General features: G+C 39.3%; 2 protein-coding genes across 3 annotated transcripts; one reads left to right on the forward strand and one right to left on the reverse strand.

Annotated features, from left to right (window-relative positions):
- Positions 1 to 51: 51 nt before the first annotated feature.
- Positions 52 to 14406, forward strand: LOC135430885 (uncharacterized). 2 transcript variants are annotated; one of them, XM_064685708.1, is made up of 3 exons: positions 52 to 1358; positions 10978 to 11845; positions 13597 to 14406. In XM_064685708.1, the coding sequence occupies exons 1-3, from the start codon at positions 1215 to 1217 to the stop codon at positions 13848 to 13850; spliced, it is 1266 nt and encodes a 421-aa protein (XP_064541778.1). In that variant the 5' UTR covers positions 52 to 1214; the 3' UTR covers positions 13851 to 14406. The 2 variants fall into 2 exon arrangements, with proteins under 2 accessions (XP_064541778.1, XP_064541777.1); XM_064685707.1 differs by having other exon boundaries at positions 56 to 1358; positions 10975 to 11845; positions 13597 to 14397.
- LOC135430890 (protein lifeguard 1) lies at positions 12422 to 13660 on the reverse strand. The gene is made up of 4 exons (XM_064685712.1): positions 13419 to 13660; positions 13240 to 13355; positions 12939 to 13178; positions 12422 to 12877 (listed from the first exon to the last, which is right to left on the reverse strand). Exons 1-4 carry the CDS (start codon positions 13447 to 13449, stop codon positions 12479 to 12481), a joined length of 786 nt encoding a protein of 261 aa, XP_064541782.1. The 5' UTR covers positions 13450 to 13660; the 3' UTR covers positions 12422 to 12478.
- Positions 14407 to 14442: the final 36 nt, after the last annotated feature.

Consider the following 14442-nt stretch of genomic DNA (forward strand, 5'->3'; position numbering starts at 1 on the left):
TTTCACACTGAAATCTGCGTAGTAGCTGGCAAAACTATCGCGCTGCACACATCACAAGCTAACGAGTAGTTTCATTTGTTTATACTCGAAAAGTAGTGGTCGGTTGTCGGTAAAGTGTTGGATGCGTACAGCCCTGCTTTTTGGCCGCTTCAAGAAAGTGAAAGTGAAAGTTAAAAGAACAACTACAAATTATGTAAAAAGCACAATATAACAGTTTGCATGCACAAATAAGTGAGTGTGAAATTACGCGTGCTTCAAGGTTTTCCGTTGTATGGAGGCTGCACCGGCAATGCAGCTGCACCTAACGAATTAAAATCAACAACAAAAAGCGCCAAAGCGAATCGGCGGCAACGCTTTAAATTGAAAATTGTCGGCGCCTTTTGCTAAGCGCCACTTACATCGTATGTTGAAACAATCGAGCTCAATCACTTGAAAACAACATCATTCGCCTTACACACCAAAGGAATAGGTTGTCTATTCATTAAACGCTCGCCTTGCGGCTCTGCTTTGGCTGTGCGCCATAAAATCAACCCACAAAGGTGAAGGCACACACACACATATGCATATCTCTCTGCTGTGTGAGTGCATACACTGATGTGCGGAAGTCGGCGAACACAAAAGAAAAGAGTACTTAATATCTATCAACATGTTAACTGTTCACCGATTATATAATACACATAAATGCAATACAAACCATATAAAAATATACCAATAATGCGCTGTGCGGCCACTGACTGCTTGCAGCGACTGTTCAATTAAACACTGCATTTGGTTATCCGCATTTAATGTTGTTTTGTTATAGTTCAGTGCATGCATTGCATATATTTGATTGAAAAACAACAACAACAAACTATAAATAAATAAAAAGTGCATTTTATTGACTGCAAAGAATATTAATTTTGTTGACCTTCACGAAACAATATTATTTTATTTAATTTAATTTAACGCTTGGCAACATATTAAACAGGAAAAAAAAAACAATGTGAAGAAGCCAAGCTAAAATAAATAATTGAAATTTGTAATGCAAAAAAAAAAACTATCCGTCAAACTTTAAAATGGTTTTCACGCGTTTCCCGTTATTTCAATCCATTGAAACTTGATTTATCTCTGCCGTTAACTTTGCGGCTATCAGACTGGAGGCCTCACTCACACTGAAGCGCATTTTTGCCCGCAAAATTGCCTATAAATCGAAATCGAAATCTACTCTAGCGGCCATGCGAACTAAACATTTAATATTGATACTAATCGGAGTGATAATCGCAACGCTCGTATTTATTGTGTTTGGACCCGCTGGCGAACCGAACGATTCCTTCAAGCACATTGTCGTGCAGACGCATCAGCAGTTCAAAGAGTTTCAGGTGAGTCCTCCCTCTCTCTCTCTCTCCCTCTCTCTCTTTATCTATGTTAATAACTTGCCAAACCCAACATATCCAAATTTGTTTACATGTACCCAAACAGTCGAGGGACGTAACAGTTACTGTAACTGTTGTTGTTGCTGTTGTTGTTGCTGTTGCTGTTGCTGTTGTGATAACATGGTTGTTATCAGTGCAACTACGTGACAGCTTTCTTCTTCTAGGCCGGTCAGATTTTTCCGTTTTCATTGAGCAATATTTTGCGCTTATCAGCTGTTCTTAAGCAGTTTTATATATAATACAATCATGTGGCATAAAAATGCATTAAATGTTGTCAAAGCGTTGTCTGCAAACTGAAATAAATGTATAAATTTGAATTTGAATTTGGGTTTTCCTCGCATGACTCATTTAAAGGGGGTTGCCAAATATTATCTGTTAGCATAGCTCAATGGTGTCAACCAACAAACCAATGTCAAGTGCGACATTTTCTTTTTTTTTTGTATTTATTTTTTGGCAAATGATAATACAAACTAGCTGCCAGCTGGCATAAAGAGTCAGATATGGACAGAGGGTCTGTCAAAGGAACTGTTTGAACTGTCCACCCCTTGCACCCTGTATAATGGGTTGAAAATGTGGGTATAACGGTTTTATGCAAATGCCATAGGCAGATTGAATAACTTGAAGATATCTAGAGGGTATTGTGTAGTCGGCCACTCGAGCACTCTTGTCCTTTCTATTCAGGAGGGCTTTTAGCTAAATTGAAACACGTCTCGTCGGTTGAAGAGTGCTGGCAAGAATAACCGGACAGTCTTTGCCTGGCCAAGGCAAACGCGTAAATGACCCAAAAGATATCATCATTTGACTGGCATGCCTGCCAATGTCCGTCTCATCATCATTCAAGTTCCGGGCATTAGTTAAGGGAGTTCTTTAGCTTTTCCTGCTGTTTGTTTACATGCAAATTCCATACGCAACTTTCATTCTCACATTTCGATAACATACATAACATATGCACACAGGCATATGTTTTCACATATGTATATGGAAAGTATTACATACTTATATCATGATTGAGTAAGCGGTTTCCTTGGCTCGAGTTTTGTTTGCCTTAATTTTGTGTGTGGCCAGAACGTTTATTGTTTACTTTAATTAGATTGCGGCAGCCACTTTCCGAATCCATTCACAGCCCCAGTCCCGGCCCCGGCCCCGGCCCCAACCCCGGCGTGCATATTAAATATCATGTTTTCAGCGGTTTTACTTTGAGTTACTTTTGAGCCCAACTTAGTTTTGGATTACATCAAGTGACACGCAAATCAAATAGAAATTCGTTGAGAAATATCTATCTATATCATATTTGCTCTAGTACTAGATATTGAATACGCCGTGTAAGGCGAGATCGGCAACAACATTTTTTGTGTTATCTGCTGTTTGAGTAAAATGTGCTGCATCGACCGCTTATCTGAATCTAATCACTTGAATATAAGCCCATATAAGCCCTACAAAAACATAAAAGTATAAAAAAAAAATTAATATTTTTTTTTTTTACATAACTATTGTATTGTTTTTCTGTGTATGATTAATAGTTGATAGGTTTTATATATAAATATGCATATACTTTATGTACTTTGACTTGAAGAGGAAAGCAGACTTTTAACCAATAAAGTACTTACATACATATATACCCCAAGAAACTGAATTGCCTTAACATATATTCCTTTTTATATGTACATATGTGTATACTCACACACGAAAATAAAGTTTATTATTATGCCAAAACAACATGTTATTACAACAATAACAATTGAAGCATGAAAACCTGTGGGTCATACTTGAATTCATGAGAATCGCAGAGGGGGGCGAGAAAGATAACAGGACGTGTTTTAAAAAAAAAATATTATGTTAGAAGTATAGTCTTGGGATTTGAATTTTCCTATAGATCGGTCAATAAGGTCCGAGTCAATGCATGAAAGCTTTTTCTCCATTGAGCGCCTTTGTTTCTATATTTTATGTTTGGCTAGACGAACTGAAATGGCAGCTCGATGAGTTCCAGGGTACTTGCGAGCCGAGCACTCCCGACTAGAGCACTCTTGTTGTTAGTTTTCTTTTGCTGAACAGCTTCGTTGTTTACTTAATATATATATATTGAACAGCGAAAACATATCGACTTGATGTGTGTGTATATGCGTGTATAATTGGTATACATGTGTCTGATGCCTTTCAGTTGCTAAACTTGTTCTCACACCATCTAAAACCGAAAGTCACAGACAACACAGAGAGCTCATTGTATTTCATTAGTCTCTATTTAGTATTGTGGAAGCTATCCGACTATTCGACTATCTGCAACTGGTTTTACTTGCGATAGGTCGTGTTACAGTTGCACATGATTTCCATTATCACACATACAACAATACACAGGTGTGAATAGTATAAAGAGAGCTCATCAATATTCAATACCAATTGAACCAAATTTCAGCAGCTCAGGCCCCATTTGGTGCCGCCTCCAGTTGCGTAAGACATCGCGGACTGTTGACAAGTGCGCCGCACCTGGTAAGAAGGTGCTTCAAAAACTGTCAAGTATCCGCTAGATACTCACGCATCCAGCCCGATGCATGACGATGATGACGAATAATAAATTGCAATGATCATCGTCGTTCGGTTAAACTGACGTCAAGTGCTAAAAAGCCGCGGGTTGTCCGCTTTCTGGAAACTATTCACAGTACACAAATAAACATATACTATATACCGACATATTTCAGTTCTCACAATGTCGCCACTTATGATACCCTTTCCGGAGTCTATTCGAATTGTTTCACTAACTGCCAAGCATATATATTGAGTCGTATTGAGCCAGTTCCCCCCCAATCTTCAGTTGCCATCCTACTCCGGCAGGCTTCTGCTTCTTCTTGATCTTCCGTCGTTAACTAACCGAAGGGCAATTCCCGGGTTTATCTTCCCACATAAGTTGATTGCTGGCGACATAGATTCCTCTTTTCTGTAAGGACGTCTTCAATTCTCTGTTCCACCAGGAATTATCGCCCCTTATTCCTACCTATTTATTTTTGATTACCATATAAAAATTACAATAGTTTGTATCACGTTTTCTCCACCGAATTTTCCCTCCCTAATAAAATGGTTGCTTTCAGGATACCTTCGGGAACTCACTGACCATTCCCAGCTATGAATTGGGGAGAATTTTCCCCACCGGGTCGATCATTTCCCATCACTATCTCTTTTGTCACATCTACTTAAAAGTCGATATATCTTGATGTTTTCCTATTTATTATTTATTTCGGTTTTTTCCTTTTAATCGGGATATATTTAATTTTGTCGACGGTAGTATAATATTTTGTTTCCCCGGACGGGCAAATAAGACACCTCCATCATGTTGTTGATGCTATTAGAAATTCGTGTATTCTAATTAAGGCTTTTAGACTTCAATTTTCATAATTTTGTGTATTAAATAATTGGGAAGACACTCGTTTTTTTCAACCATTAATAAATAAATAAGTAAATAAATATTCTGGATTCAGTATTAAAAGCCCTAGATAACTCTAGTCTAGTCGAGTCTCTAGTCTCTAGTCTCTAGTCTCTAGTCTCTAGTCTCTAGTCTCTAGTCTCTAGTCTCTAGTCTCTAGTCTCTAGTCTCTAGTCTCTAGTCTCTAGTCTCTAGTCTCTAGTCTCTAGTCTCTAGTCTCTAGTCTCTAGTCTCTAGTCTCTAGTCTCTAGTCTCTAGTCTCTAGTCTCTAGTCTCTAGTCTCTAGTCTAGTCTAGTCTCTCGACTGCAATGATATTTTAAAACTTAGCATAGATGTATACCATATATCCAAGTTGACCAACTTTATCATACAGCGCCAACAGAAGTCGGTCAGAAATGAAGTCTTTGTATTTCAGGGCCCTACCCGGTTAGGTATAGAAATATATACTGTTTGTGGAAGGGTATTAAATCCGCAGCCTCTAAAAAAAAGTCTGTTTCTTGTTTTAGCTAACTACGAGTTTAAATAAATGTGCTGATGCAAGCGAGCCCAATTACAATTCTCTAGTTCTCTAGCGCTGTTCCAATGGGAACCACACAGGTGTTGTGATATATATTTTGTTCTATACGTATATGTAGCCAAGGGTTGGAATATTGGACCTCGTCATAAGTACATTTTAAATTTACCTTTTTAAAACGACAAATTTTCCACCCTTTATCAAGCTGTTGTGCTTTTGTTAGGCCTTGGCAAAAAAAATTGGATACTCTACAAATTTAATTTGTCTTATCTTTAATCTTAATTGCAGTATTCAAATCAATTGTTAATTATACATTTTTATGAAAATTTCTATGCCCTAATCTACTTTAATTGACTTCGAAGTCATTTAGCCACTTAAAGTGTGTCCCATCGTCTAACGTCCAACGAGAGGCGTAGTCCATCAACTGACCTCTGACTCCTGAACTAAGTGACATCAATTAATTGCAGGGTTCGCAGTGAAATGTGCCGTCTACTTAGCTTACATGCAGCTCGCCCGCGACACGACCTTTCACAGCACGCTCGATATTGTTTAATAATTGAATATAATATAGCTCAAATGAGCTTTCGATGACCTAGAGGAACAACCGACTGGCCTAGCTCCAAAGTGCACGCGAAAGCTCAAAGGCGACAAACCAAGCAGAAGACAAAAGAGTTTCTGTGACAAGTAGAGAGCTCCAATCAAGCCCGACTAGAAGATGCCCTGTATTCAGGCTCGTCTGCTCATAACAAACATACAATACTTTGTTGCCCGAGATACTCCGTTTTTTAACATTTTTGAGGGTAAAGGGTTGCCAAATATTACATTGCCAAGTGGAGCCTCTTAGTATAGTATAGCAGGCATTCGGGGTCAACGAGTAGAGTATAACAAAGGCCTGCTACTTTCTGCATTCAGTTTGATCCTCTGGTGACCTGAGCTGCGTATTTGATACAATCTAAAACCCTGAGCAGATGAAAGCTCTTTTAATTTGTGCTCGTAATCCGGATTGTTAATTTTTTTTCACTCGGAATGTACAATTGCTGTAAAAATTTGGTCTGTGTGTGCTCGTGTGTAATGGCGCCTTGCTCCCTTACTCCGCAACACACTCCGAGGCGCCATTAGGCACATGCGGACATTTCGAGTCACGCGCGACCAACCCAAACGAAATTCCACATTCAATTTGTTGTTCACGTGCAGCACAGGATGGCAATAAAAAAAACAAAGAAAGAGGTTCTAGTCGGGAGCTCCCGACTAGAGGATACCCTGAACCCTCTGCTTCCAACAGGCGATAGGTATAAAATGAAAGATACTTGATATATATATATATACTATTCTAGATGTCAAGTTTGGTGGCTCTAGCTCATATTATTTGCCGAAATTGCCCAAAAAACAGGATTTCGATATCGATTTTTTTATCGATTACTTGGAAACGGGGCAAGGTATCGTTTATCGGAAACAAACTCGATCTGCGCGGGTACTAGGAGGACCTACAGCTAAAATTTCAAGCTCTAGCTCTTATAGGTTCTGAGATCCTGGCGTTCATACCGACATGCCTAGATCGATATATATATATATATACTTTATGGGATCGGAGATGCTTCCTTCTGCCTGTTACATACATTTGCACAAAAACATTATACCCTTTTCACCCATTTTCAATGGGTTCAGGGTATAAAAAGTAAGGATATCACGCTCTTTGCCATGACGAATATTATATATCCTTGCGGCTTACTTCTATCCGTGTTCCCATGGAGAAATTTAATAGTTCCGATCAAAGCTACAAGCCATTTAAGATACCTTGGGAAAACTGAAAGATATTACATATATGATATTGAGTTGTCCAATCCGGCTCCAAATGCGATGCGGATCTCTGCCAATTCCAAATCCCTGGGACAGATATGCGGCTACTTTAATATGGCTGTTCGCAACGATCAGGAATAAAACAACTTGTTAGTTATAACAACCTGTGAAAGGGTATAAAAGAGATTATGGTGCCGACTTGCAGGAACTGCGTGTCATGGTCTGGGCTGGCCTGGCTTTGTTTGGCTTTATTGGGCTGCTACACAAATGAAATGCTTTAGAAATGTTAAGTGGAATCGCCATATGTCCAATTAAAGGGCCTTAAGGGAATTCAGGCGCGTATTTAACTATATTTTTGAGAACAAATTAATAATGTGAATCATTCGAATTTGTTAGCTTTTTAGTTCTTAACGCCATTAACAAAGTCTTGATAGCTGATTTTGCCATCGTTGTCGGCATCGATTTCCTTCATCATTTCATCGAATTCCTCGTCAGTGCATCGCTCGCCCAGATTGTACATAACATTACGCATCTCCACGGGCGCTATGATGCCATCCTCGTCGCGATCGAACAGCTTGAATATGGCCATTAGATTCTCTTCCTTGGACAGCCCATCCATGCGCCGCGCTATCATCAGTTGAAACTCCAAAAAGTCTATCTCGCCATCCCCATCCAGATCAATCTCATCGATCAGCTCGTACAGCTCCGCCTCTGTGGGACAGTATCCGAGCGAGCGCATCGCAATTCCCATTTGCTTGCCCGTGATCTTGCCCGTGTTGCCTTGATCGAAAACCCTAAAAGCATCGCGTATTTCATTTAATTGATCCTCGGTCAATGCGACTCCTGCTGAACCCTCCATTGTTCCGTTATTTTCGACAATTTTTGGAATTTTTTTCAATTATAGCTGAATATAATTTTGTGTGTAGTTTTTGTTTGGAAGTAAATCTCAATAAATTCTCGTTTAAAAGGTAAACTAGATTCATCGCAGGGCTCAAAATTTGGACTACTTTGCTGTCGAATGGATTCGATTTAAAATATTTATTCTTAAGGCCGAATTCTCAATATTCAACTATGATGGATCGTGACGATGATGCATGAATAAACAAATATTGAGAAACCGACCTTATCAATTCAGTTAATTCTCATCCAAGGACATCATCATGCTGGCGAACTCTTCGAACACCAAAACCCCATCCTGATCAACGTCCGCCTCGCGGATCATATCGTCAATATCATCATCGGACACTTTGAGGCCAATTTGTGTAAAAATTGTGCGCAGCTCAGCTTGCGAGATGAAGCCATTGTTGTCCTTATCGTAAATCCTAAATGCCTCACGCAGATCATCCGGCCGATCCGTATCGGACATTTTCCGTAGCAATATCTTGGTGAATTCGGTAAAGTCTAGCGAACCGTTGCCATCCTCGTCCGACTCATTGATCATGTCATGGACAACCGCATCGGTCAGGTTGCCGCCCAAGGCACGCAGCAGGACACTTAGCTCCTTGTACGTAACGCTGCCATCCGCTTCCACGTCAATTATGTTGAAAAACTCTTGAAAAATTGCCAATTGATCTTTTGTCAAATCATCCATTCCGGTGTCCTATTTGTTAATATTTTTCCAGCTATTATTTGATGCAATTTTTTTAATGTTTTTTTTTTTTCTTTACTTATTTTTTGTGTCTTTATTTATTTTATTTTATTTTCTTTTTATTTATGGCATAGTTTATTAATGTTTTTTTTTTATATTTAAAAATCGTTTTTTATTTTATTGTTAATATTTTGCCAGTTATTATTTGATATAATTTTTTTTAATGCTTATATTTTTTGGTTTATTTTCACTTATATTTTTTTGTTTCTTTTTTTTATTTTATTTTTATTTATGGCATAGTTTATTAATGTTTTTTTTTTATATTTAAAAATCGTTTTTTATTTTATTGTTAATATTTTGCCAGTTATTATTTGATATAATTTTTTTTAAGCTTATTTTTTTTTGGTTTATTTTCACTTATTTTTTTGCGGCTTTTTTTATTTTATTTTTTATTTGTGGCATAGTTTATTCATGTAATTTTTTTTTTTATTTAAAAATCGTTTTTTATGTTTGTGTAGTTGTTTTTCTGCGGCTTTTTTATTTTTTATTTATGGCATAGTTTATTAATGTATTTTCTTATTTAAGAATCGTTTTTTATGTTCGTGTTGTTGTTTTTTATTTAGTTGTTTTTTTATGACATATTTTGTTGTCTTCTGTTGTAAATAGAGTGTAATAATAATAATTGTCAGTCTACATATTTCAAGACAACAACTTGTGCTCATGAAATTTAAAGCCTACTGTGTTATATTTAAATACTTGGGAGTATTTAAATGGGAAAGTCGAATAACTATCTTGTTTCTGGGAAAATGTGCAATCAACCACGAGAGAGAGAGAGAGAGAAAAAAAACCCAATGACCATAATGCAATTTCCTAGAAAATCAATAAGCGAGCCCATTTAAAGGAAACTGGGCAGAAGGTGGAAACTGTGCCCTGTTTCTTATATATATATATCATTTATTGAATAGGTTTATGACGGGGACAGACAAACAGACAGATATCGGCTGTTTAAGCATGTATATGCTTTTTGACATTACAATTCCCTTACATGTTTATACAACTTTCTTATCGTGGTTTCAGTTTTCTCGTGTTTGTTTTCTTTTTAATTCTCGACTCAAGATTGCGAACGTTCAAAACCCGCATTTAATACTCCAATACTCAAATCTTCATTCGGTTCAGCGAAATGCTCAATGTTTCTAGAAATGTTTTTGCATTCCGTACAGTTAACAGTTTCAATCAACTTTGCAATTGACATGAGCCAATTCACTTTGGGTCCAATGATGGAGGTTGAGAAGGGGCCTCATGGGCCTTGGCGCACACAGTGTAGCCGGAAGGGAGAGACGCAGAGGTCGGATGGAGGATGTCAGGCTGTCATGCGATTTGCGGGCGACGACAATCATAAAATGTTGGCTTATTTTTATACCCTGAACCCATTGAAAATGGGTAAAAAGGGTATAATGTATTTGTGCAAATGTATGTAACAGGCTGAAGGAAGCATCTCCGATCCCATAAAGTATATATATTCATGATCAGCATCAACAGACGAGTCGATCTAGACATGTCCGGCTGTCTGTCCGTCCGACGATCTGTCCGTATGAACGCCAGGATCTCGTAACCTATAAGAGCTAGAGACTGGAAATTTTAGCTGTAGGTCCTCTTAGTCCCCGCGCAGATCGAGTTTGTTTCCGATAATCGATAACTTGCCCCGTTTCCAAGTAATCGATAATCGATAATCGATGGTGGCTAGAGCCACCAAACTTGACATCTAGAATAGTATATATATATATCAAGTATCTTTCATTTTATACCTATCGCCTGTTGGAAGCAGAGGGTTCAGGGTATCCCCTAGTCGGCAGCTCCCGACTAGAACCTCTTACTTGTTTCTCTTTGGGGGGGGGGGGGGGGGGGGGGGTCTGGCGCCACCCACATAATCAGTTTCGGCTGAGGGGAAAACAAATTCTTTACTGGCACATGACACGCCCGTAAGACTCTGAGGTATGAGACGGAAAAACCACGAAAAATAATAAATATTCCACTGTAAACAACAGTTTACGGCGCGCCCATTGGGACTAATTTGGTTGCTCCACATTGATCGGAAAGAAATTTTGTGTTATTATGCTTGAGCAAGACCTCGCTCTTAGGGAAGTCCACGACATATTAGGTCTTAGACGGACATCGAAATCTATATAAATTGTGCTTCTTGTTATTTTCGAAAATTTACAAAACTTCAGTTGATTTGTATTTTGCTTTCAGGAGAACTTACGCGTTGGCCTGGAACGCAAGAAACTCGAGCTAGAGCCAAAGTATTTGGCGCTATTGGGATTCACGTCGCCGCTAAGCACAAAGGATGATGCCTCCCAGCAGCCGCAATATGCGGTCCACCAGCAACAGACAGACACGCCCGTCACGGCGAAAAGGGCGGCGCAGGAGATCGGCGAGGCGCAGCAGCTGGCAGCGGTAGCGTCGCATTCCCAGGGACAGGAGCTACTGATCCAGCAGCAGAAGAAGAGTCAGCGGAAACGCATTACGACGCCGTACAACGGCACCAAGGCCAACTTTACCATAGTCACCTATGTGCAGGAGGGACAGGTGTCGTCGGCCATATTGTTGGCCCAAAACATTGCGGCCAAGCTGCCCAGCGAGTCGCTGCTCATCTACGATCTGGGCGTGTCCGAGGAGCAGCTGCGCTCCCTGAACGCCAACTGCAACAGCAGCCGATGCGCTGTCATCACCTACGATCTGACGGAGTTTCCGTCGTTCGTCAACGATCAGCGAACGCACGCATATCGGCCCATTGTGATAAAGGATGCTTTGATGAGGGCCAAATCGGTGCTCTTTACCGAAAACTATATGCGCATACGCGGCGGCAACTATCGGGAGCTGCAGGATCTGCAGAGTCGAGCCTTGGTCGCCGGCGTCTTGGGCTGGAATACACCAACAGCCGTCTCATCGCGCACACATCCAAAGATGTTCGACTATTTTGAATCGGACGCGGAGGATTTTATATTTTTGCGTATGGTTGATCTCGATGCGGTCTTCTTTGCGGACACACTCTTTGTCACGGACAAGATAATGCTGCCGTGGCTAAAATGTGCCCTCACCATGGAATGCATCGATCCAATTGGTGAGTGTTCCTTTTTTTTTTTTGTTTTGTTGTTTACATATGATGTCATTAGTTCAAAGTCACATTCAAAGTCCGCATAGTCCTGTCCTGCGCTAATGACCATTATTTACAGCGCATTTAGTTGATGATAGCAAACGTGTCACATACATGTACACATAATTGGGTTCCTTTCGATCCCAAACTCAAATCTGACATCTAATGGCTTTTCTCTGGGCAACCCCGTTAATGGAAAACGGCAATTAGGGTACGGGAAAAATCGAAAAAATCAGAAGCTGTGCTACAAAACTTACATTTACCTTCCACAAAGGATCCAATAAACAAATTGCGCCATGAATTCGGATATATGGAATAAATTGCTCACGAAATAGGATATTATATTTCGGTTTGGAATTGTATAAGAATAGATGTATTTATGTATTTCATTCTGTAAATCCCGTATCCATATACTCTATTTCGTATATTTATATCCATATACTTATTTCTTCCACAAAAGATTTCTGAATTTATATCGAATAAGCAAATTGCGCCATGAATTCGGATATATGGAATAAATCGTGAAATAGGATATTAAATTTGTATTAGAATAGATGTATATCCATGTAGCTAAGTATTCCATTCTGTAAATCCCATATCCTAGCATATCTCACTTGTACGGCAATTTCGTATTAGTTGAAGTAACATTACAAATGGTCCGAATACAAAGTGCCTAATTATGAGCCACAAAAACTTGGGCACATCAGCGTGTATATTGACAGCGGCAAACACATACTCCTCGGGTTCCACCTTGTAGCCATGTCGGCCGGAGAGCATCAGATGTGTATCGTAGATGATATACCAGGCCTCCAGCGTGCACGCGAACAGGCCGAGCAGCTTGAAAAACATGTCCAAAAAGTATGCCAACAGCAGAAACAGTCCAAAAACCAAATATATTATAATCACGCCCACGCCATGAGAACATTTTAGTCGCTCCTGTTTAGTGTACAAAGCGACAGCCAAGAGCTCCGTAATAACAATCAGCGGATATGCATGCAGCTGGAAAGGAGGAGCAATGATATATATCAGTCGCAATATAGGAATATCAAGGAATACGCACCCAACGTGTTTGACCGAGCTGTATTAAATAGATAGCCATGCTGAGGGCGGTTGAGAGAGATGTCAACAGGAACACGCCGTAATTGTAGGGAGGCTTGCGTCGCCAATTCGGCCATAGATAGAGGAACGTGTAAAAAATTAATAGCACCACAATGGTGACGCACCGTAAGAATAGCTGATTATACGAAATCGAAAGCATGAACATAATCTCCAAGCAGGGCAACGTCAATGCGATCTCTAGCTGTGGATAAAATATAATAATAGTTACATATATTTAAAATATTTTCAACTGAGCGACCTACCATTAGCAAATAGTAAAAGCGACGCACCAATCGACGCCTTGGTCCAATATCGGGTATATCGAATGCGTAGGCGCGTCCATCGGACAGAAGCTCACACTGTATGCTGACGTCTTGTGCTGTCCGTTTTAGGTAGGGTATATATCTATTATATTGCAAGGGGATTAAATAGCAATACCAACCTGATTTGGGATTCCACTCAGCACGAGACATTGCTATAAATGAACTAAATGATGCATAATAAAAAGGCTTAAAAAGGGAGCCGAACAAAATTGGACAAACTATTTGATAATTGTATCTGATTTGATAATAGGCTAATCGGTTATCTAATTGCTATTTGTTATTTTATCTAACTGTTAGGTGCCCAATCGAATGGCTGCAAGTTTAACAAGAAACCACTTTATCGGTATTCTGGCTGTCATGGCTATGATGCGTCTGCTTTCAACATTGTCCTGGGCCTGACATGGCATCTGGACGACTCGAAATACTCGCTGCCGAGCGATGCGAGGGACAACATGTTCTACAAGGAGACGCTAGAGCAGGCGACCAAAATATTGGAGAGTCGCAGACGCAACAGCAGCGACACATCGGATCATCCGTTCACGGAGGACTGAGTCTTTGATATACATCTAACCGATTCCTTATTTGTATATACACACACACTCAGGAGCCGCTGGATCAAACTGCAGATAATAGCCTTTATTATTTAGACAAAACAAACATTACATTTACACATACTTACGGTCATCATATCGAGAGAAGTTCGTTGTATTTACAGTGATTTCAGCATAGATTAGTTACATACATAGATCAAATTTATACATACATAATGCTATACTCTGTATAGGCAGAGGAGCAGCAGAGCAGCAGCAGCTTCTGTCCAGTAAATACGCCTTAGTTACTTATTTGTGTTATACTGAATATTTGTTTTATAATGATACTCTGCCTAACTTAAATACGATTATTTATGTAAATAATTAAAAGGAATTACATACGGTTTGTTGTGATTGTATTTGATAGTTACACACATATTCATACATAATCAATACAAATAACTAAATATATAATAACATACATATTAAATGTACTATAAAAAACAAAATGAGCCAAAAACGTTAGCTTAATAAAGGACAAAGTACAACAAAAATAATGCACCCAGTGTCTGTTTTTGATTTCAATTACCTAATATAAAAAAAAGACAGATTT

Source organism: Drosophila montana, unplaced genomic scaffold (assembly GCF_035044405.1).
Source record: "Drosophila montana isolate Dmon_TW-CO22-7 unplaced genomic scaffold, ASM3504440v1 contig_3084_1, whole genome shotgun sequence".
In the NCBI taxonomy this organism is placed as follows: domain Eukaryota; kingdom Metazoa; phylum Arthropoda; class Insecta; order Diptera; family Drosophilidae; genus Drosophila; species Drosophila montana.

Coding starts and splice junctions, on each gene's coding strand:
- LOC135430885 (XM_064685707.1), top strand. CDS start 1,215: ATGCGAACTAAACATTTAATATTGATACTAATCGGAGTGATAATCGCA. Junction 1,359..10,974: donor AGCAGTTCAAAGAGTTTCAG/GTGAGTCCTCCC, acceptor TTTTGCTTTCAG/GAGAACTTACGCGTTGGCCT. Junction 11,846..13,596: donor GGAATGCATCGATCCAATTG/GTGAGTGTTCCT, acceptor TCTAACTGTTAG/GTGCCCAATCGAATGGCTGC.
- LOC135430890 (XM_064685712.1), bottom strand. CDS start 13,449: ATGTCTCGTGCTGAGTGGAATCCCAAATCAG. Junction 13,179..13,239: donor GCTTTTACTATTTGCTAATG/GTAGGTCGCTCA, acceptor TTTTATCCACAG/CTAGAGATCGCATTGACGTT. Junction 12,878..12,938: donor AGCTCGGTCAAACACGTTGG/GTGCGTATTCCT, acceptor CCTCCTTTCCAG/CTGCATGCATATCCGCTGAT.